The 25276-nt window shown below is 46.1% G+C and overlaps 1 protein-coding gene across 1 annotated transcript in view; it reads right to left on the bottom strand.

Moving 5' to 3' along the window:
• Window positions 1–25276, bottom strand: part of EXOSC5 (exosome component 5) — a 188324-nt gene that overhangs the window by 150257 nt on the left and 12791 nt on the right. The window contains exon 2 of the mRNA XM_078661064.1: window positions 3811–3924. Coding sequence (XP_078517190.1) covers window positions 3811–3924 — 114 coding nt within the window. The remainder of the gene's footprint in view (window positions 1–3810; window positions 3925–25276) is intronic.

Below are 25276 nucleotides of genomic sequence, written 5' to 3' on the forward strand. Positions count from 1 at the left end.
AATACATTACAACAGAGATCTAGTGCTGTATAATGTTTGCAAAATGAAAGCATGTGCTGGGTGTATGTGTGCTTGCGCAAAATACAATATATGAAGGGTGAAGTGTTGTGCAACATGCGCATGGTGAGTGCGTGCACTAGCAGTGTGTGTTTTCAAATAGCCCACAATGGCACAATACAGAAAGGATACAGTACTATCCAGTGACCATAGAGTAATAGTGTGTACTGGATGTGTTTTCGCCTAAAGTGGTACAATACATGGGGGTGACAGTACTGGACAGTGTATGTGCTGGGTATGTACATTGAGTGTGCCTACATGTAGGATCCATTGAAAGTTCCATTTTGGGAAGCTCAAGCCGCATGATGAAGACATAAGGCATAGTGGAATCCCCCCAAGATACATTTGTGTATTACTGAATTCCTGTGAGCTGGGTGGGACAAACTGGAGGAAGGGCAAGCAAGACTCCCCCTGTACACTTAAAAAAAGCGTTTTTTGATTCAGTGATAGATCACAAGGAAGTGGCCTGGACACATCTCAGGAAGGAGGTGGGAGTGTTAAGGGAATCATAAAGAGTGGGTCTGAGAGTCCAGGATCATCCTTCTGTTGCACATATCAGCATGCTTCACATTCAGATGTGAACACCAGTCACTTTCATGGCCCGTGCTGTAGGACAACCAGCTTTGGTGTCTCTACTGCTGTGACAGCCAGCATTTCAAGATGGAAGAAGAGCGAGAAAGGAGAACTCCAACATAAATTTCTTCAAAGATTCAGACCCATGTGTTGTCAGGAAATGGGCAATAAGAAGTGGAGGTTGAAACCCCCACATTTGTCATCTATCAAGCAGCTAGACGGGTTGTGTTAGAAGGGGACGCTCTGCAAGACGTCTGCCTGTGAACACAACTGGGGGACAAGGCTTACTAGTCTTCCCTGCTAGGCACGGGGACATCACCCAGACCACTTGCCCTAGAGCACTAGCAACTGCCTGCTTGCCATGTCCAGTGGCCTTGTGAGGAAGAGGAGAGACGTGGAGGGAGCAAGGTCCAGTGGGGAGCCCTACTGAGAGGACTCCCTGTGCGAGGTGCAAGTATACAGAGGGGCACCAATTGAGTCATTGCCCGTGTGCAACAGTGAGTCTGCAATGCCCATATGAAAAAAGAGGGCTGCAGTGGACACAGCTGTGCATCAAGAACAATTGCGGGAAAGCCAGGCCCGGATCTTCCTGTTGCTGTGACCCTGTATACTAGAGGGGGCCACCGTTGAAGTGATTATATAACAAGCGCACAAAGACTCGTGTGTGCCATAGTGGCGACTCCGTGTACAAGAAGGGGCTGCCTTGGTGTGGGTGATTACACCAGAGGAGTCTGTGCAGTGCCCAGACATAGCGATGCAACCCTGTAAGCCAGGAGAGGCTGTCTGTTTGCAAAACGTTTGGGCCATTGCTTGTGAAGAATAGAAGCTGCCACCAGTGAGTCAAGCCCACGCATCAAGAACTGCCCTGACCAACACAGTGGACTTTGCGAGGATGCAGAGGAGAGCATTGCACCATCGCCAGGCTACGGTTGGGAGCCGGAGATAATCTTCCCTCCTCCATTTGGAGAAGACAGACGTATTGAATGTACAAATGATGAGAGCTTCTCCAATCACTGGGGAAAGCCGGCAGCGCCGCTCGGGAGAGAACCTTCCGGGTGTGCCACGAGCAGCCTGACTTCTCTGAACAAACACAGAACTTTTAGGTGCCTGCAGTTGGGGCACCCACTGAGATGCCAAACGTCTTCTTGCTGCAGGAGCGGGTATGACTTTAATCGGCCCTGTTGGGCCCCGGGGAACTTGCTGCCGAAGGTGTTGTGGTAACAGACAGCTGACTAATTCATAAAAGGCAAAAAGGAACTCTTGAGTAAGCCTACTGGTGAGCATTCCCTGGATGTGGCCACCATTGAATGGAGAATAACCCCAACCACAGTGCAAGGACGAGGGTGGGACAGGAATTTGCCAGAGAAACATGAGAGCTCGAACATCAAAGGGATTGTGTTGTTGCTTATGAATGTAGTTATTTCTTTGAATTCATAGAGTTACCAATAAAATACTTCTTTTTCATACAAAAATAAGTATTTGACTGGACATTGCGGAGTGCACTTTGAGTTATACGAACTGTGTTCACTAACCTGTATCTACACTTCCCTATCCCCCGAGGTAGCCTTTGGACAGCCCATCCACAGCTAACACAGAGTAAGGTGCAGAGGGATACTTGGCCCCAGGGCCGGCTCTAGTGCAGTGCGACTGGTGCGGCCGCACTGGGCGCTGACCTATGGAGGGAGCGCCGACCTCAGGGTGGGCGCTGTGTTTGGCAATAACTTATGAATGGAGAGATAAGGGGCACTTATGCCTAGTGGTAGTGAGAGAATCCGAGGAGGCGGTCATGAGGTGTGGGGGCACCAAAAATGGTTGTCGCACCGGGTGCCACCAGCACTAAAGCCAGCCCTGCTTGGCCCCGTTGCTAAGGACCCATAGTAGGTCGGACCCCGGGACATTAGGAGTAAAAGGCCTCAACCACCCCGGTGGGGCCCAGTAGTCCCTGCATGCCCTGTGTTTCTCCATAAGGGGTTCTGGCACATATGCAATTAAGTCTTGTCCCACTATGTTTTAATGATGTGCCTCACAAGTTCCTTTCAAAGGGGGCACAGAGTGGTTACAGAATAAAATAGGTTGTTCTGTACTATTTCTGATTTAGCTTCTGCAAGAAATTCCAAGTTTAAAAAGAGATATATACATGTAGGTTTGTCAACTACCTTCAAGACACCGCATCAGAGGACAATAGATGCCGTTCTCAGAACCATTACAGCAGATAAGGTTCAAATAGAATTTTGCATGTTCCTGTCGGTGGAAAATAAAATAAAGCACAATCTTTTACTTGGCATCTTTACTTTCTGCAATAGACCTATAGACTGGGCCTCACGTCCTTCACTGAATCGCCTACAAAAAAAAGACAATCAAAGGAGTAGCTGCATGGCTCAACATTTTCTCTGCACTGCGGGTAATCGCTATTAACTGTCTGGCACCTCATCCCACTTCTCTACTTTAAATGAGCTTCCTATTGATTTTTGACATTAAAAGACCATTTTTGCAGGGTCTGCTGGCACCGTACTGGGATTCAATGCCCAAATGACTGCTTTTCTTATTTTGTTGAAGGGCAGACAGCTTCGGTGTCTGGTACATTTGGAGTTTCTGATCATTTGGAATTGTGCAATCATTTGTGAGTGATTTCTCTGGCGCACATTATACTACTTTTTAAAATTATGATATTCTACGATATGTTCAACTGGCTACTGTTGACCCTTAAGTTTCAGCACCAGTGAGCTCACCTTCTATAAACAAGAACCCCTATTACAAACTTCTACTACTACAAATAGCACGAACATTTTTTTAAAATCATGGACACTTTGAGCACAGTACAGGGATTATGTATAAATGTGGCAATTATTTAGCGTGAGTCTAGTCCAAAGGCAACAGAGCGCAGTTCATCACGTGGCCAGTAAGCACGGCCCTGCATATTTTCAGGTAAAACAAACTTCTTTTTTCAGTTTCACCACAGAAAAGGAAGTATACAGGAAAACAAGCACTTAATTGGAAACAAAAAGACAAATCATCAATGCAGTGACTGACATCCAAAAACAACAGGCAGAAGGTGCACTGTGAATTGTATGCTCTAAACATGCTACTTAGGAGACAAAATAACACAAAGACTACTATCTTTGCGGTGCACAAGTTGAGATTTGAAGTTCACTCCAGTTATTCCCAATTTTTGTTTCCTACCTGGTAATCCCACCTTTGGCTTTAAGATCACCTCCACTGTTGCTTTATCAAAGATCTCCTTACTGACTTTCACTTCTGCAGGGCCGTATACACCAGCAAGGACCGAAGTGTCCCCTGGAAAAAAAAAAAAGACGTAGATCGAAGCCTGCATGGAAAAGTTTAGTTTTACCGTACAATAACTCTTTTCGCTCTATTATGGAGCCTAAGGCTTTTGGTGGAAAAGAAAGAGGCGGTCTTCGATATGTAGTTCATAATTTGTTGTCATATGCTAGGTAAATAATTGGTGTGTAAGTATTAAGGAAATTAAAAGACTTATACCAACTAATTTTCAGTTAGGGTGTTTATCAGTGGTAGTGTTCTCCTTTGTAGCCCGATTTCTGAATACGCCGACTGCAAGTATCCATAATGCCCTTGATTCACCAGTGGTAACTATTGTTGAACTGTCAAGGCGTAGCTCATGGGAGGTGATGTGTAGAATGGTGCTAGATACAACATAAAATAGTACTCACAAGCAATAAAAGTCAATGCCTAGCCAGAAGTATGGATTTGAAAAAGAATAAATATTTAACACATTTAAATTAGCTATGACCTAGAAGACTCTAGTATAGATGGTTTAAATGCTGTAAATCAAATTATTTTTAAAACTAATGTTACGACTTGCAAAGCTTAATGGGCTAGCACAACAGGAACTTTACACCAGCTAACTGCACATTGGATTCATGTAAGAAATTCTATATCCTATTGCATGCTTCCAAGTTTGTTCTATGTGGAACCTTGTGTTTTCAGGTCGAGCCTGGGAAGCGCAAGCAAGGCATGCTGTTTTTAAGTATGCACTCGAAGCCCCGCCCACTCGCTGCCCATATTTGTCATTGGCTTGTGTCAAGGTCCTTCATAAATGCTGGCTTCTAATTTTTAAATAGACTTGTTAGTCCCTCCTTAGTACTGCCTTGTCTTCATTTGTAACCTCTCATGAGGACATCCCTTTTTAGGTCTCGCTCTCGAGACCTATTGTCGTCGAGATGCCTCTCAAGGGAGACAGACCGGGGCACGCGCGGCGATTCTGGTCTGTGGACGCGCACGTCCAGCCCGGCGCCATGCACATCTGTTGACACACACACACACACACACACACACACACACACACACAGACAGACAGACAGACAGACAGACAGACACACACAGACACACACACACACACACGCGCACACACACAAGCACGCACACAAGCACGCACACAAGCACGCACACAAGCACGCACACAAGCACGCACACAAGCACGCACACAAGCGCACACACACACACACACACCCTTAGTCAGAATGCTGTAATAAAGCAATGAAGGCGTTCCAAATGTCTGCAAAGGATACTCTGCGGTCCGTAAGCCCCACAGGAAAGTACAAGGTGAGGGCTATGATAAGCCTATATCATCGGTTTGTTCCCTGGTTCGGGCATGTATAGCACCCTACACTTGAGACTCATAAGACGGGGATAAATGCTAAATCACCGCCACCCGCCCCCGCCGCAGTCAGAGGTGCATTGTGGGTCTTGACACCCATGGTGTTCCGGGGCAGAGTCCTGCTGATCACTTACCTGCATGTCCCTTTAGATCGCCCTCAGTACTCCGAGCGGCACAGAGAGGGGCTGGCGCCGTGTCGTGTTTACTGCAAGAAGCTGCTTCTTCTACGACACTTCCGTTCTGCCACGCCCACTTCCGGTTTGGGATAGCTGTGCTTCTCCTGAGAGTACAGTTAGCAGAACAGCCTTGAATAAATCGAAAACAACCCCCAATCCAACATGGCGGTGCGCTTACCTCGAGTCCTCGGCACTGCATGTTTTTCATAGCGTCTAGCACTGATGTACAGAATGCAGGTAGCTAACATTGACAAATTTGAAGAAAAAGTTTGAGCTGCAGAGGAAGAATTGAAGATCGATTTGAAGGATCGGATCCCAGTCTCATACAAACGCACAGGTTTCTTTGGAAAGTAAGTTATCTATTTATATATTTTGATAGACCCTTTTAACTGTAGATCCCTCACATTTCCTCAGGTGCCATGCGTGATGTGGAACTATTCAATCAATTGCTGCAGCACACCGAAAAGTGGCGCCATTGGATCCTAAGCTACATCGCACCACCTCCAAATGGAATAGCATGTGATGTTTATATGGAGAGAGGGCTGGAAATGCACGAGCTCTTCTGCGCGTGAACTACATGTGTGCCCGGGGGTTCTTTGCTTTAACACTGCGCAGCGGAAGCAGTGCATTGTGTAGTGCCAGCTGTGACACTGCACGATGTGCAGCGCCAATCGTGACACTGCGAAGCACCAGGAGTGGCAATGTGAACTGCTAGCTGTGACACTGCAAAGCGTTACAACTAGCAAGGTGACACTGTAGCACTAGCCTGACCCAGTGCAGCTCCACCAGCAGTGAAACTGTGATCCTGCGCAGCGCTAGCAGTGACAGGTGAAGTACCAGCATCTGGCACATTGGGGTACAGTTGTGAGTCTGTGGCAATGTTCAGCCCCAGCAGGGGTACTCTAAGCTGCATAACGCCAACAGTGACAGGGCGCCACTGCATATCACCAGCACTCGGGCCGTGCAGGGTCAGCGGTGATATCGTATTGTGTGCAGTGCTAGGCTCTCAAGATGAAGCGTTACCAATAGTACTGTGGCACTGCAGCGCTGGCAGTGACCCAGTCCAGTGCAGCTCCAGCAGTGATACTATGCAGTGCAACAGCGAGCCAGTAGTGCCATATGAAGCACCAGCATTAATCACATGCATGCCAGCTGTAGGTTTTGGAAGTGTGCAGCACCAGCAGGTAGAAAAGTGGATGTGCAGCGCTAACTATGAATCTGACCGTATGTAGCGCCAACAGTAACATTATGCCACTGTAGGAAGGTGGATATCTGACTATGGTTACCCCCAAACTTTTTGCCTTGTGTTTAGCTGGTTTTTGACTTAGTTGGCCTGGGATCCTGCTATTCAGGGCCCCAGGCTAATTGCTCTCTCCTTAAAATGGACTCCATGTACCTTAGGTACATACCCAATTGGAACTGGTTCACCTTATTGGCCCCTGTAACAGAGTACCCCAGGTACCCAGGGCATAGGTGCTTCCAAGGCCTACCAGGGGCTGCAGCACGTATTGTGCCACCCCTGGCCTCCATATTTGAGACAACTGGCTGATCACTCAGCTGGGGTAAGTCAGTGTAATCACCCCTTACTTAGGTATAGTATGCCTATATCTAACCCAAAATGGACACATATGTTCCTATCAGCCACTCCTATGGAAGGCCTCTTCAATCCTGGAGGCAGAGTGCTTGGAAATATGTGAGATGGTGCTCTGGCATGAGCTGAGCCTGTCTGCAGCTTTCGGAAACAAGTCCTTTAGATGTTCCATGATACTGCCATACCATATACTCTTAAGTGCATTATGAACCTCGCGGTTAAATGCTATCTTTGGTTTGGCTTTATCAAAACATGTCAAGTAAGGTGTCATACGAATTGGATTACTACCCCCTCGCCAGTTCTGACGACGGGGGTAGCATTCCTCCCTTCTAGAGGGACACGACATGTACATAACCTGAAACCCGGGTAAAGTTAAACATGAGCCTCAGCATCACAAAATGGATGCTGCCACCACAGACACAAGTCTGACCTCCTGCTGCTGGGAGTCCTTCCAGCGAGGGAGGCTTGGACAAAGGGTTTCCTGCCTTGGGAGGTGCTAGCACCACCCCAGACAGGATTTTATGTATTGGGTAGGACAGGGCTGAATAGAAACAGACATGCCTAGGGGCACACAAGGTGTCCCTGTGCATATGCCAGTTCAAACCGGTGCTGGGGCTCTCCAGCCCCAGTCTGGCGCGAAGCTGGACAAAGGAAAGGGGGTGTAACCAACCACCCCCCTTCCTGGTCCCACCCAGAGGAGGGACCTAGCAGGTAATCCGGCCCCTAGATTTGGAATAAGAGTAGGAGCTGTGTCCCAAGACTTCAGATCATCCTGAACTCGACTTGAAACTAAGAAGAAAACTTGACTTCGACATTCTGCTGCACAGAAGACTGAAGAGAATCTCCCTTGTGGCCAAGGAGTGACCACCCTGTGAATACAGGCACCAACCAGCAACTCGACGTCTGCTTTGCCGCCGCCTCTCGCCGGAGCCCGAGCCCAGAGCCTGACAAGACCCAGACTCCCAGACATCTCAGAGCCCGATCCACAGTCCCTGAAAAGAAGAGACCCGCGGAGGCACCGAGAGACGTGGGACCGGACATCTTGAAAGACCCCCGAGAAGCTGACTGCGCAGCACCCGAGGCACCCTCGACGCTGTGCTTTGGGGTTTGAGAAACCCCGACACCGAGCAGCATTTGCACCGAAGATCAGCCCCCCAGCATCTCCACGATCTGCGTGGGGCCCTTTTGCACTTTGCCACTCGGCGCGCCATCCCGGCCACTTGCCATGTGGCTAGCGGCCATCTTGGCGACGAAAACTACGACTTACTCCGCTGGTCTGGTTGCTCCAGACTGGCCCTTGCTCCCCTGAAAAGGAGCACCCGCTCTGACCTTGCTGGTCCGAGTGAGAAGCTTGCATCGATTCCTGCGTGGCTTGCATTAGCCAAGGCCTGTTTGCTCCGATCAAGAAGCCGACACCGCCAACAGCTAGCGCCTTCGTGGGACAGCACGTGACCAACACCTGGACATCCTCGACCTCTTCGTGTCCACGTGGCTGCAGAGACAATCTTCACCTTTTCACCTGTTTGCACCCGACATTGCCTGGTTCCATCCTGGTTCCACGGTAGTCACTGGCTAGTGACTTTGAACATTGTCCCCTCTGCTTTCAGGTCTTCACCTCTTCAGATCCACCCTTGGATCCACCGGAACTCTCCTCGACGACCCGCCTGCAGCATCTTCAGCTCCAAGCGCCATCGACCTGCGTGACGAAACCCGACACTACTTCGCACCTGTGCACCCGTTTCCTGTGGGTGAGGTAACTCAGCAACGCCGGTGTTCCCACACTGGTATACACCTCTAGTGCCTGTGTCTAAAGTTTTATCCTTGTAGGTCCATCGGAAGGTTCCTAAAACACTAACTTTAAAACTTTTACGCACCATTGACATTGCATTGGTGCATGCGTGCGCTTTAAGCGCTGCACCCGAGTCCCGCGGGCCTTTCCCTACTTCATCACTGCTAGTCCCGAACAGCTCCAGCGATTCCCCAGGCCCTAGGCCTCTTTCCTTTCCCTATAGTGGTTCTTATACCACTATTTTAGTATATGGTTTAGGTGGCCCCTAGGGCTCATCCAAAATTGTGCAACTTTTGTATATTTAAACTGTGTTTTGTTTTAACGCATTTGCTTCTGTGCTCATAAAGAGTATAGGGGATATTTGTAGAAATAAATCTATATATATTTTCAATATATATCTGTGTGGTGTCCTTTCATGTGGTATTCAAGGGGATTGTGTATGGTAAAACAGCTTGCTTCACATGCCTTTACAGAGTTTAGCCTAAGACTGCTTTGCCCACGCTACTAGGATAGCTGGTCTACAAGGTTGACTTACAACCAATCATCATAAGGGTTGCTTGGCATGGTACAAGGTGATCACTAGAACTAGTGAGCATCATATACCAGGCCAACTTCTCACAGCCACTGCCTAGTGTCAGCAGTAGCACACTTGCAGCGCAACTAGTGAGATTGAAGCGCTGTGTTAGGCCAGCGATGGGTGGACACTCCGTTCCTTTCGGCGGAAACACCCTCCTCAGAGCTCTGCAGATGTGCAGCACGCTGCAGGGGCCAGCGGGAGCCCGTCATCCCTGACGCCTTGACGCAAAGACTGGCGATGGGCGATGCCGCCATTTCTCAGGGAGGGATTTTTTGCACCTTCGATTCTGCGCCTTTCTGTTTCCGGCCAATGCCCAACATATATCAGGGGAACAGGCCGAGGCTCAGGAGGAACGTTGCATGGCACTGCCAGTGAAATGGGGAAAACAAACCGGAATTTAGACGTTTACAAAAAATACACAAGCACAAACGGGCCATCATCCTTGCTATTATTATTGTCATCATTACCCTTATTATCGAACATCAACAAAAGAACGATATGGAAGAGTGTTATTAATGGCAAGATTATTATTATTAATACACTTACTATTAATAATAATATTATTATTTGCATAAAATACAAGTGTTATTAACAGTAAGGATGTGATTGTTGTTATTCCTATTATAATAATCAATATGATCACTTTCTGGTTAATAGTAATAACGAAAATAATAATAATAATAATAATAATTTCTGCATTTCTATTTTTATTATTATTACTCTTAATAATATTATTATAATTATGTGCCCAGTTGCAGTACTTACAACAAAGGTGATTTTTTAATCACATACTGTGCCACATTCCACAGCTGTCATTTCATTTACTAGTATTCGTTAATCATTGCTTCGTTACTATTGATCTCATTATCGGTAGGGGTTTTATCATGCTCGTGGTTTTTGCTTGTATCCATACGCCGTGTTGTCACTTCCATGCCAGGGCGATGCTCGCATGAGTTGAGCAGGATAAAAGGCTGAATGAACCCACTACTGTTCAAAGATTTGACCTTCTGATTAGAGACCTCTACAATGAATGCATTAGTCCACTGAGCTGTCTTACCGGATAAGTAACCGAGGAGAGTTTCCTTTTCCTTTTGGGGAGCACTAGACCTGCCTATATTAATTCCCTCTGCTCCCTTCGGTCTTCAGGTCACAGGTTCATACTTTTCTTCTCAACCATTTGCCCTTTCCACAAAGACGTGGACACCATCTCAAGCCCTCAGTGGCGTTAACCTCCTGCTGAAAGACCACCCACACTCCGTACCAGTGGCTTACAAAGCCCCACCCTCCTCCTCCTTGGCTTCATGCTCTAAGACACTGCCCCATTCCTCTCTCATCACCAGCTCATCCCTCTCACCCAGATAAAATACACCTGTCCACCCTTATCGCCCCATCCACACCCACCCAATGACTCCCATCGCTTGACAGAAGCACGCACCAACCCTCACCCTTACTCCTGCTACTTACATGGACAGTCCGTGAATTAAACCTTACAACCGGGATTGGCTTCTTTAACAACAAGCATTTGCAATGCAATAGGTCTTGCATTTATGCGACTTTAAGCTATTGGCATTGTAAATGACTATGCCTTTTATTTATGATTTAAAAACGAAAATAAAATTAAAAGGCTTTATCATTTGCAATGTCAATAGCTCAAACTCGTTTTCATTTATTTTTTCTTTAAACCTACCTTTTTCTACGCAACTTTTTAATAATTGAAATAAGAAAACTTCCTTTGATATCGTAACATTTTGACGTTGTTTACAAATCTGCACCAGATCCGTGGAATATTAAACACATTTTTCAAAAACGATGTGTGCATTGTGTCTTCTGTGTTCTTTTTACTCTGCTCCACACTTACTCAATTCACTAAAATGTGCGGTAGTGGACAGATCACTACATTTCCTTGTACCTCGTGTCCACTACCTGTGAAAAATAGATACGGTTCGAAGCACTCCTACGCCACGGTTAAGCGCCATATCAATTATCTGTCGGACAGGAGTTGTTTATTTCGGTGTTTCTTTTTTTGTTTAAAAGTTACATGGGAATTACTTTACCTAACAAGCACTTCATGTTTCAATGGTACTCTCCAAAGACCGAAGTAGGTGTAGAGTGTATTTATTAGGCACAAGAGGTAAGTTTTTTTCTGCTCTGGTTTGAGTCTCTTAGTAGCAGAGGTATGTGTACAACGTTGACAAGCTCAGTGGTAGGTTACATGAAAAGCGCATTAATCTGCACAGCTGCCAGTGTTTTGTTCCCAGGTGTTCATTCCCGCTGTGGCCTCAATTTAGAGACTGTGACCAGGTAATAATATATGACAGGATGGCTTCAATAACATAATGTGACATCACCTAACCTAAAGTGAGGTTATAGCATGAAATAAATAACAGCATCATACCACTACACGCAACATTATTCAACTGCACATAATTATACTCTACTCAATACCACATAAATACAGCCCACATAAACCACTGTCACATAGCAACAATCCACATAGATACTACAGACTATGCCACACAATTCCAATCAGCATAATTCTACTCAACGCTACAGTTTAACCCCACACAATTCAACTCCACACCTTTCCATTTAACACCACATAATTGGACACCAAACCACATCATTCAACTCAACAACACAATTACAAAACACACCACATTTATCCAATCCATAGCACAAAATTCCACATCATGCCACAAAAATCAACACACCAAATAATTAAACTCCACGACATACCACACCACAACACAAAATACCATTACACATATTCACACTTCATAACTCACAATCCCATTCCATATAATTCCAGTATGCTCAATACCACATAATTAATATCCACACAATCCCACTGCACACTATGCCACTGAATTCCACTACACAAATCCACTCCACACCACACAATTCCACAACTACCAATTCAACCCACATAATTCCCCTTCACACCACATGGATTCATCCACTCCAAACAAAAACATATGGCTAAAAGACATTGTCATTTACAAGGCAAATAGCTCGAACTCTCACAAATGCGAGACCTTTGCATTGCAAATGCTTGTTACACGTGTTGTTGATTGGTAGGCTTTAATTACAGCCTCCGGGCACTATTTCGTTTAATGGTTTTCGCAAGGCTGCTGGTGCGGGCAGAACACACTCTTTCGCAACATCTTTATTATTTTCTTTTACATAGCACGGCATACCACGCTGATAGTGGCGGCAGTGCCTTTACTTTGCTTGCCGTGCCAAATGCCCCATGCAGCACTTACACTTTAATGTCGGCCGAACTCATTTCCTGAAACGAGACAAGTCTAAGGAATGGCGCATGGCTGCCATTAAAATAAAAGTGCGGCATGGGGCGCTTTTACAAAAAGAAGCATTTATTTGTCAATTTGACAAACAAATGCTTTTTTTGAAAAAGCGCCACATGCCACGCTTTCACTTTAATGGCGGATACACCTCTTTCTTCAGACATAGCTCGTCTAAAGAAAGGGGCGCGGACGATATTAAAGTTAAAGAGCCGCATGGGAGTTTTTACAAACTAGCATTTGCAATGCAATGGGCGTCCCATTTACGAAACTCGCGTAAATGCGAGAGCTATTGCATTACAAATGCTTGTTTACCTCTGCTATAGCCTGTGTTCTGTTAGACAGAGATCTGGCTCATTTGTTCAGTAAAACGGTAAGTTTTTGTTTCCCTTCTGTGCAACTCAAGTACTGTGGTGCTAGGCAATAACTGAGGCCTCTTAAACCATGAATCTCTCACTCTATACAAGGCAGCAGTATTGTTGCCCCTCGGGGGTCAGTTATGAAAGCTCAGGAGCACGATACACAAGTTAATCCCTTGTTAATCAGCTCATGCTTGCGAGTACCTATAAAGCCGTCACTGCGAGAGGTGTTCTTTTAAACAAAAATTATTCTACTATTAATTTGGATCTTCGTTTAAGAGACTGCAATCAACTTAAAAGCATATCTCAAAAGTATTCTGCCCTCTTCAAGTCAATTCTTTATCCGGACTTGACTGTTGAGACATGGAATGTGTACCGTATCCAACTATGTGCCCTAATTAGATGCATGGCGATGCTATAAGGACACCCACTTCACACTTCTGCCACAGACCAGTTTCAAGTCACACACGTTTGGACAGTCTTATTTAGAGGACTTCTAATGATCTGCATGGAAAGTATCAGTCACAAACAGCTAGGTATAGTTGCGGAGACATTACCTTGGAGTGCTGCCAGGTCATTTAGTCCCTTGTGGATCAACACATTATCCCATCGACACACAATGGCTAAACCCCTTTAATACATTAGGCCTTGGTCATTAAAATAAATCACAATTTTTACAGGAAGGGTTCCAACGAAAAGCCAGTGTCTCCAATAGCTAGCAAAAGTTTCTGCAAAGAGGATGATAAAGGGCATTGAATTCTATGGCAGGACGGAGGCTCCGATTATGCTTACTCAATTTCTTTACTGGCAAACAGCAGCCAATCAAAATGCAGTAAAGAAAAAACAAACTACATTACCCAGAAACACAGGGTAACCATAAAGTATGATAAGATATAAATAGGGTCATAGAGGTGAACACTACCTCTTTCTTTGCTGCTTCGCAGCCAGTTAAGTGCTTTGCATTACTCCTTTCATTGTTATTTGGCTTACCGCTTTATTTGCTTAAATAATTATTGCGCTGTGTGCGTCTTTTCATGCTTGGCTTGCCGCTTTGTTTTGTGAGCATTTTCAGCCTGTTTACACGCTGTGCGGCGCGTCTTCATTATTATACCGGCTTCGGTTCTGGTGCTTGGGGAGCGTGTGCGCCACCTCCCGCCAGGGTTATTAGCTTAACCCGGTCTTCTGGTGGAGCGGGAGCAGAGCTGGAAGGTCGCGCGTCTCTCGCGCACCCTTCCTAGACGGCAGCGGCTGTTCGCGCATGCGCGACGGTTTGTTTACACGTCTCTTCAAGCGTGTATTTCACAGACGCCGCCTGTGCCTCAGCCTGACTAAAAGTGACTGATATCTTCAGCGCGCCCAACTTGCTGCCGTTTGAGCTCCCTGACGCCCTCGGACGGGTTAGAGTTTGAGGGTTGTATAATTTTGAATAGGCTTTGCCTAGAGTGGGGAAAATAATTATTTTCTTCTATTGTTAGTGCAAGTCTGCTCCCTCCACGTTCGAATACTTTTCACAGGGTCTCCCTGTATTCATCAGACTTGCGCAAGGGGTACCACTCCCCCAATTACTTGGCTTTGCCTTATTAATTGATAAACCTTCACTGGGCATTTTTTCTTGGCTGACATTGTCGCCATGGCAGACTACTGCGACGACGAAGGTTATGATTATTATGAGGAGGAATCCTCTACTTCATTTGATGACTTTATGGGCCAAGCGCTTTGTCAGGCAATTGCGCCTCTGAAGAAACATCTGGCAGATTATGCTGCGCAGCACGGCTGGGTGCCTCCTTCCTCTGGGCGTTCCAAAAAAATCGCCTAAAACTCCACATTCCAGCCATTTTGCGAAACTTGCTGAAACCCTTTCTGCTCCTTCTGCAAAGAAGCGCAAGGTATCTTCTCGTTCAGATCCTCCGTCTGATACAGATGACAGTACGTCCTCTTCCTCCGAGCCTTCTAAGCCACCTCCCTCCAAAAAACAGCGGAAGGATCATTATGTTGATGCTCCTACTTCACCACAATTGTTGACCTTCAACCCCTCTGACATTATCCACCCTCACTCTTCTTCTTGGTTGCCTTCCCCCGAGGTGGCTCAATACATTCAGTCCCACATCCGTCATCCCTTCGATAAGGATGTGAGAGCGCGTTTGCGCTCCGAGTGCCCACGTCCTGATTTACCAGACAAGTTGGCATCCACTCCTGATGTTGATCCTACAATGATCACTTACATGAGGAAGTATTCAAAGGACCCTACCAAGGGTTTGGATAGATCGTGGCGTTTGTGCCAGGATAAGCTTTTAGATCTCTTGGGCCCCCTTACAAAAATTCTGGACTTGGGGTACCAAGCCAAGGAATCAGGTTCCCTGATTGACCCCGATGAGCTGGTCGGCTGGTCTCAACGGGCAGTCTGTATGCTTGGCAACGCCAACTGTGCCTTGTCCACTGAGCGCCGGCGCTCCATCCTAATGAAACTGGATCCAAGACTTACGGATTTGGCCTCCTCGGAGTCGGGCCCTCTAGCCCAGGGTTTACTTTTCGGTGCACCTTTTCTGAAGGAACTGACAAACTTTGTTTCCACCTTTAGCGGCATTGACAAGGCCCAGTCTAATTTGAAATGGGCATTCCGTCCGGTTTTTGGCAGGGCCGGACGAAGGGGGCGTTCGTCCGGCCGTGGTTCCGACAATGCTCCCCAGCGAGGGAACAGGTCCCAACGAGGCGGTCAACAGCAATACTCCTCAAATAAGTCTTCTTTCTACCCCTCTAAGAGAAATAGAGGGCAACCTGGCAAAGGTGGATACTCCGGAGGTCATGGAGGACGTCAAGACTCTTCCCCATCAGGTGAGCTTGATTTCAGCTTCAACTGTACTTTTGGGGGGCAGAATTCAATTTTTCCAAGACAATTGGCGTTTGATCTCAAACGATGCCTGGATACTGGAGACGGTGCAAGGGTACAAAATAGAATTTTACTCTCACCCTCACCAAGATCTTCGGCCTCGCCCTCTTGTTTTTTCCCGACAAGATCAGGAGTTCATCTCCGCGGAAGTCTCCTCTCTTTTGACAAGGGAGCCATCGTTCTCACTTCTCCTCATCCCCAGGGTTTCGTCAGCAATGTTTTTATCGTGGAGAAAAAAGGGGGAGGATCTCGTTTAGTCCTCAATTTGAAGGACTTCAACGGCGGAGTAGTTTATCGCCACTTCAAGATGGAGGGCATTCATCTTCTGCGAGACCTTCTTCAAGAAGGAGATTGGATGGTTCGTCTAGACCTAAAAGATGCTTATCTGTCAATCCCGATTTACGCTCCTCATCGCAGATACCTTCAGTTCCAATGGTTAGGCAGGTGGTACGAGTACAAGGTTCTTCCTTTCGGCCTGTCCTTCGTCCAGTGGTGCTTCACGAAGCTCCTTCGTCCAGTGGTGGAGTCTTTGAGGTCACGCGGAGTGCGTCTTATAGTCTATCTAGACGACATTCTCCTTTTGGCTCAATGCCCTGTTCTTCTGCAATCTCACTTGCACTGGTCCATAGACCTTTTGCAATCCTTGGGTTTTCTTATCAATCCCCTGAAGTCCGATTTTTCTCCATCCCGGTCGATGTCTTTCCTGGGTTTTCAAATAGACTCTGTTTCTTGTCAACTCCTTCTTCCAGGTCAGAAGATAAGGTCCATCAAGAGGGACTTAAGATCGTTTCTTGCTCAACAGACTGTCTCGCTAAGGTCAGTAGCCAGGATTGTAGGTCTCTTATCGTCTTCCATCCAAGCAATCTTTCCGGGTCCTCTGCACTATCGGGCTCTTCAGCGCCTCAAAATACGTCATTTGCAGAAGGGTCTTTGTTATTCCGATCACATCCTCCTCTCGGAGGATGCCAGGACGGAAATGATGTAGTGGTTGGACCACATGGATTCCTGGAACGGCCGGGCTCTGTTTGGGAGGACTCCCGATGTTGTGATAGAGTCCGATGCCAGCCTTTGGAGCTGGGGAGCCCGTTGCGGCTCAGTGTCGACCGGGGGTCGTTGGTCCCCAGTGGAATTTACCCTACACATCAATTGCCTGGAGCTGCTGGCGGGCTCCTTCGCGATTCGGTGTCTCACCCCTCAGAAAACGAATTGTTGCATTCTTCTCCGAATGGACAATGTTTCGGCGGTTCGTTATGTGAACAAACTGGGGGGTACCAGATCCAAGCTTCTCTCGGAGATTGCGAAGGATTTTTGGCACCTTTGTCTGGAGCGCAAGATCACGATTATTGCGGAATACCTACCGGGTTCTCGCAATCTGATCGCGGACTGGAACTCTCATCACCTGAGAGATTTCAGCGATTGGAGGCTCCATCCTCGTGTGTTCCGCAAGCTGTCCCGCTTTTGGGGGCCTTGTCATCTGGATCTCTTTGCCTCCCGGCTCAACACCCAGCTTCTCCGATTCTACAGCTGGCGTCCGGATCCGGAGGCTCTGGCCACGGACGCATTTCTCCAGACCTGGCCTCGCCATCTGTGCTATGCCTTCCCGCCGTTCCTCATGATTCCCCGGGTTCTGGCCCGAGCACGTCTATTCTTGTCGGAACTGGTTCTAATCTCCCCTCTTAGGAGGGCTCAAGCGTGGTTTCCAGTTCTTCTGGAGATGAGCTGCTCGACGCCGCTTCTACTTCCTCACATGTGGAACCTGTTGTTGGATCCGCTTTGCGAGCCTCACCCTCTGGTGCTGTCCGGTCAACTCCTTCTGGTAGCATGGAGAATTTCGGGGGACGCTGGCAAATCCAGGGCTTATCGGGAGACGCTACCAGATATATCAGTGAGGCTTGGGCACCCAACACACACAAGCGTTATGCATCAAGTTGGAAGCGCTGGTGTGATTGGTGCTCACAGCAGTCGTGGATCCCGTTTCAGCGGATCTTTCTTTAATCCTTAATTTTCTGGCGTCCCTAGCATCCTCTGGGCTAGCTTACAGGACAGTAAATAACTTTCGTTCTGCAGTTTCTGCAGGCCATGTGCCTCTTGATGGTAAATCAGCGGGAGAACATCCCCTGATCTCTAAATTGTTGAGGGGCATCCGGATGGTAAAACCTCCTTGTCCCAAATATGTAGCCCTTTGGGATGTCTCAGTTGTTTTGCGTTTCCTGTCTGCCTGGCCTTCTAACTCTCTTTTGACACGCAAACAACTGTCAGCCAAGCTCACTATGCTTTTGTGCTTGGTCTCTTGCAAAAGGGTTTCTGATGTGCGGGCCTTGGATCTCGCTGGTCGGTCTTTCTCTCCTGAAGGGGTTACCTTTATTATCTCAAGGAGGACTAAGTGTAATACGCCCTCAGTCTCTTACCCTTCTTTTCCCCACAATCCTCAATTGTGTGTAGTTCAGTGTATTAAAGATTATGAGGTAAGTACTGCACCTTTTCGGCATGATTTACAGGGCCAATTGCTTATTGCATTGCAGAAACCTTTCAAGCCGGTAACTCCGGCCACTTTGGCACGTTGGTTACGTTGGCTCATGCATGAAGCGGGCATTGACATTTCTCTGTTTGGTGCTCATTCTGCTAGAGGAGCCATGGCTTCTAAAGCTTTTGCCATGGGTGCCAGCCTTCAGGACATCATGAAGGCTGCGGATTGGTCATCTGAAACTGTGTTTAAGACTTTTTACTTTAAGCCTATTATTGATGTTGCATCTGTTGTGGTGGCGAAGCTTTAAACAAGCATAATCGGAGCCTCCGTCCTGTCATAGAATGGAAAATTTGCTAACATTCGTGCCAAGAATTTTCAATTCTATTAAGGACAGGAGGCGAGGATTATCCCACCCTTATTTCTTGATTGTCTTTATATGATGCATATTGCTTTTATACTGTACAACTCTGGTTCTTCTTTAAGAAATGTTTCCCTCCCTGTACTGATTACTATGTTCCACTTTTGGGGAACAGTTTTTACGGCCTCCGTCTCTTTTCCTCAGGCTCAGACCTTAAATGAGGTGTGCCGGGATTTTCTTCTCCTGATTGGTCTCTTGCTGTTCCTGTGGTTCTTTGAAGTTCCTTCTCCACGTCAGCCGGATGAGGACCTCTCCGGGGGACTCCTTTGATGGATTGTTTAAGTTTATGTTGGATTACTTATTATTGACTATGGACAAAGAAAGAGGAAGTGTTCACCTCGATGACCCTATTTATATCTTATCATACTCTATGGTTACCCTGTGTTTCTGGGTAATGTAGTTTGTTTTTTCTTTACTGCATTTTGATTGGCTGCTGTTTGCAGTAAAGAAATTGAGTAAGCATAATCCTCGCCTCCTGTCCTTAATAGAATTGAAAATTCTTGGCACGAATGTTAGCAAATTTTCCATTATTTTAGATGGTTGTGCTCCTTCACATAACACCACACATATTTTCTCTATAGATTGCATTGCTGTTCTGGTCAAGTTACCAAAAATGTGCCAAGGAAACCAACATAATTCTATGAACTAGCCTGGAGCATTACCCAACACACCAGATTGTCACAGTTAGCCTTCAGGAAGCATTTGAAGGGGTCTGATTAGCCGATCTTAAGTCTCTTTTCACTGATCCCTTCACAAACCTATCAGCTTCAGACAATCAGACTTCAATATTCTAATGCTAAGCAATGGCGATTTCAGCACTGTGGTTAGCTCCAAATACCTCTTTAACGCTGAAGCTTTAGATATAAAGGGAATCCAAGGGGAAAATGCCCTTACACATCACATTTCCAGAGACCCCCTGATGTTCATGCTGCTGCAACCTCATAATTGTGGGACATACACAAAGTCGCTGGAAACCATTTAGTTGGTATTACCTTGATGGCTTGCTTTTAGAGTAAAGGGTTTTTGATGTCACAATGGTGCCTATGGGAGGCACGCTATTGCAAAACAGATCAGCATCTCCAGTTTCTACTATTGTAGCATTGATTTTGCGTTGCACTTTTTAGATGAGAAGGACTACAGACAACTGACAGGAGGTTTGCACAATGAAAGAAATAAGACTTATCTTCACTTCTACGAGCTGTGGTTTATATGTTCATTTCTTAAGCGGTACCCACAGCTTTGGCTGCCTCACAGCTGAGGATACCTAGGAGCTCCATGTACGTTTGCTGTGGGGATGAACTGCTACGTAGAGGTCACTCCTGCTTCTATAACCCTTGCACGAGGTCAGAGGCCATTGATGGAGCGTGGGATCTTGATGAATTCTTTACAAAGCAATTTAGTGCTCGTGAATACTTCTCCAATTCAGAGGGGGCACTAGTATTGGGCACAGATAGGGCTCCTTGACAAATGGAGGGCTAGCATCATTGAATAGCTCAGTGGACAAGATGATTACAAGGGTTTGATGGTGCAGAGGGTCTGTTCGTCCTTCTTGGGTCATCACTCTCAGTTACATGATCCTAAACCATCCCTCTGCATATACAATTCTGTTGCAAGTTGGGTCTGGTCAATATATGTTCCAGAATGTAGACAGCTCAGGACCTGCTGCAAAGAAAGGTTGAATGCAGCCGAAAAATGCAAACTAGGAAATTCAAGAGGGTTTTGGTTCAGAGCTGTAACATCATAAGTCCAGGGTGCAGTGTTCATGTAATAACCAGCTTCTAATTCTAACCAACTCATTATGTTTTCTTGCTTAGGAGAAATGTGTCACATGGCCCCTGACAAGTCCATTACACAAGTTTGATTGGTGCTACTCAATAGAGTGCTTGTTGGGGGAAAGGGGTTCACACCCAATGGTGCTGCTTTTAACATGGGTGATATGTCATCCCTGTGGGCAGTCCATGACACTACTTATGGATAGTGGCTGCTGATTATTAGTAGTGGGGTACAGACTTATCTGCAGCCTACTGTGAGTACTGCACATAAATGTGTGTGGTATGTCATGACTGGGACCCCGGAATGAGTGTGGTGTGCACTGGTACAAGAGAGGTGCGTACCTGTATTGGACCCCTGCTTCTAAGTAGCCCTTAGGGTTAGAGGATGTTCTAAAAGGGCTAGTGGTAGCAAGGACTGCTGTTCCCCCTTTTCCTTGTGCTGCTCTTTTTCCTTCTTAACCTTATAAAGCATAGTAAAGTAAAGTGTATGCGGCCTGGTTTTGAATTCATAGTCACTGAAACAGGGCAGGTAGTATGCCTTGTGCTTACCTAGCCTGAGCCAGGCCAGTTCAAGCAAGTCTGTAGCCAGGGGAAGGACCAAGTACTTAAATATAACAAGCATTTGCAATGCAATAGGTCTCGCATTTGCGAGAGTTTGAGCTATTGGCATTGTAAATGATAATGCCATTTATTTATATGTTGGTTTCAAAACAGATAAAAAAGGCATTGTCATTAACAATGCCAATAGCTTAAACTTTCGCAAATGCGAGACCTAATGTAATGTAATGTAGACATGTAAATCGAGCCAGTCGCAGCAACGGAGCAGGCTGTTGGAAATGTCACAGTGAAAGCCCCTTCTTTTTATGCCCAACTTGAGTTGAGGAGTAGGTGGGAGTGATGCTGGTCAAACAAGTCCGTCCGTGAAGCAGGGGGTGGGGAGCGAGCCTGCTTAGAGGAGAAAAACAGATGGCCTGAGAAGAGTCCGAGAAGAGAGAGCAAGAGGAGAAATAATCAAGGGAACAGAGTCAATGAAGGGGAATGAAAAGAGAAAGAGAAATAAGGTGATAGAGAGAGTAAATAAAGGGTAAAAAAAAAACAGAGAGAGAAAATGAAGGGGGAGCAAAAAGAGAGCGAGAAGATGCAATAAACAAGAGCGGCCGGGAAACTGAAAGTACGGCCGGCCAGCCATGAATAATTAGGGGAGGAGAAGCCGCAGAGCGCACGCTGGGAGAAGCCCTTTGATGTGGTGGCGGCCGTGAAAAAATGCAATTGGGAGGGAGGCCGATGCGCGTGCTTGTTTGGTCACGTGATTCACGTGAACTCGAAGAAAAACGCACGAAAAAACCCTTGGTTTCACGAGTATTTTGAGCACATGAATTCTCGCTCCGCTCAATGCGCATGCACATTGATAGGTCGCGAGACCTAAAAAGTAGATAGGCTGCTAACCTAGCCCTCCACATTTCGTACCCTGCTCTGAGCATAGTACACAAACAGAGACACCCTTTTGACCCCCAAAACCCAAGAGACAGGAAAGGATTGCCTGGTTTTCATTAGCACCTCCATTACTGATAACAAGGTCACCAAAAAGACTCTTGATTGCGCTGATTTACCACTCTGCTCTTTTAAAAGAGGGCCTAATGGCAGGCACAAGTTATTTAGGGTTGCTTTCTCTCCTCTTGATACTCCATTTATGCAATCACAGTAGGCACTTACACCCATAAAAGGTCATTTTAAATGTAGCAGATTGTGGCTTGCAATCTTTATTATGAAACTAAGAGGTTTAAAATCGATCATATTAAGATTGAATTTGATAACCTTTCCAGCAGAAATGCAAGTAGGGTAATCTACGCCATCTGGAGCCTATATCAAGGCTTTTTTTCCCTCTTTTTTTCAAGGACTGTCTTTTTCTGACCGTAGCAGTTATTACTCCTATTTGACCTAGTCCCGAACCAATTAGCTTGTTTTCAATATGGTGCCCATCGAAGACATGCTCACAGTCCTTTTTGTTAGCACTTTTTTATGATGAGGTTGATCGTGCAGATATTGGGGCCTCAATTCGTAAAAACTGGTATGTACTTCAGGTTTCTATTCCATGCCTCTGTAGCCTCCATGCCGGCCCCCACTGTGTGGGGAGATCTTCCCGGCACATATTTCAATATGGCGCCCATATATCCACAACCTTGGACATGCCCCAAGTCCCCTTCCTATTTCACCTCAGTGTGAGCGTGTTCAGGCATTCCAATGCAGGCGTTCTTCCTCCAGACCTATGATCTGTGATGAGGGCACAGGGTGAATGTACCCTTTACTCGTCTTGCCTTCATTTGTTTTAAATCGTGCCAACTGCCTCACCAGGCCCCCACTCCCCTCACTGTTCCTGTTCATTTTTATCTTTAAGGAAGCGCAATGGCATTTTCAGGAATGCAACACTTATGTTCTGCTTAAATTGTTTGGAAGACATTTTTACGTCTGTCAATTATACATTTTTTATCGTTTTGCATTAGCATGCTTGTTCTAACCCTTTTTTGACCTCTCTGCTTATCTGGAACCTGCCCTTGAATGTACATGGAGAGTCACTCTCTTTTTAGGTCTCGGCCTATTTCCATTCCGCAGGAATGGAATAGGACGAGTCTATAGCAGTGAAACCAAGAGTTTCACCAAGAGCCCAAAAAAGAGGATTTCCACAAGTGCATGTGCTCTCGTGCACGAGCTTGCCCGAGCCTTCTGCCTGCCTCCTGCCTTGAAGGCAATCTGCTTCTCCGCCCCCTGCTGTTCCCTCCCACTCGCTCGCACATCAAAGGCTGCTCACTCAAACACCATATGCCTGCTCCCCACCCCCCACCAGACTTCATTGGAATGTGCTACGTGCATTCTCCCCTCCCTTTCAGCCCTTTTAGCCTCTTTAGCACCTCCCCTCTATCTCCCCGCACACAGCCTTACTTGGATTTCTCCTCCCCCTCCCCAAAGAGATTCTAATCTGTGCTTTTCCGCCAAAGCCATTACAACTTCAACGGCTGTGTCTCCATAAGAAAATGAATAGTTCTACAGCCGTAATTGGGCTTGATTCTCTGGTGAAATCCCTCAATAAATAGATGCAGTTGTGCTACATTCACGTGAAGTAGCAAGATGTTATACCTACTTGCAAGTAAATAAATGTTTCTTTTGAAGACTGTGTTTTTTCTCACATATGCCTTTGTTGGCAGTCTTATGGAATTGTCCTTGTGTTGGTGCTCGTTTAACTCGTTGCTTGTTATTAGTGTGTTAATGTTCACTCCCGTAAAAATAAGCACCCTGGATCATTGTGTTTCCCCTCAAAAGATATATTATAGATAATAGGGTTGAACCCATGTAGTCAGTGGGACCTGGGTAGTTGTCAGTATATATGAAAGGGGTCCCAGACCAAACACACCAGATTTCAAACATCACAGTGTTTTAGTTGAATTAATCCAAAAAGTGAATCAGGGTGCAAGGTGTTTTTATTTTCACCGCACCATTATAAACATTCAATGATTCAAAAGTCAAAGGTAAATATATACACAATATACACAAATTCAATGCGCCCACAGGGAAAAGGGGAGAGTGCAGGGGAAGCAATACACATTTTTTGATAGTTAAACATCACTAGTCAAAGTTTCTCATGTGCGTGAGTCTACAAATCACAATCACAACAGTCATAGATCCCCATACGAGGGGTCAAATGCAGTGTACAAACATCAGAATGAATTTCAGATAGAAGCTCCTAATCAGCTGTATACATCAGGCTATCCTTAGGAGTTCAGGTTAGTAGAGAAAAAAAGTCTACGTTTCGACCCAGAGAATGTAGGACAGTAGATCCTTACTACGCGGGTCTTCGTCAGGACGTGAAGGGAGGGTGGGGAGGAAGGGTGGGGCTGTTTCCTAAAAATAGAAGTGAAACACGAATTTAAAAAAAGGTCTCTAAACAGAGTCCCAAGATATTAGATAACGGAAGGAACCGTTATATTCAAGAAAAGGAATTAATAAATTTAATTAATGTGACTGAAAAAGGAGGTAATACTGAGGACAGAGCCATAGGTTACATGAAGTTACCTGATGAGGAATCAAATGGCGGCCTGAGAAAACGTGGTCCTTGCCATTGCTGTAGCGTATTTGTAGAGGTTGCTGACCGTATCTAAAGGACCATGATAGAAATGGTATTGGCGCCAATCAATTATTATGATCGCCATAAAAATGTCACTCATCATTATATAGTAATCACTTTCTAAATGGCCTACCTCTGCATTGAAGCATGGTTGGACTCGATGATTCAATATTTTGTAAATCTCTCCACCTTCGTGGCGGGGTATTAATTGTATTCTGGTCCAAATCGTGAGATTATCCCTTCGACATATCTGTAATTGCAAACGGTAAAAAAACCGAATCAGGGATTTCATACACTAGCGGCTGGGTCAAAAGGAGGCGAAATAAACGTCCCCAGTTACCGCCTATTTAGACACTCACCCGAAAGGATTATGAGGGTTGGGGAGCGTGCGAGCCAGCGTCTTCCCCGTCAGCTGAAAAACAGGAAGTGCTGCCTAGGTAACACGAAGGGTTTTACCGAAACTCCGTGAAGAAAGACTAGCGTTGCTATAGATACAAGGAACGCATTAGAGAAAAAAGACTCTCGTTGTCATAGTTAGCATGGAAGCTAAGAGAA

The sequence above is a fragment of the Lissotriton helveticus genome, chromosome 9 (genome assembly GCF_964261635.1).
Source record: "Lissotriton helveticus chromosome 9, aLisHel1.1, whole genome shotgun sequence".
Taxonomy (NCBI): domain Eukaryota; kingdom Metazoa; phylum Chordata; class Amphibia; order Caudata; family Salamandridae; genus Lissotriton; species Lissotriton helveticus.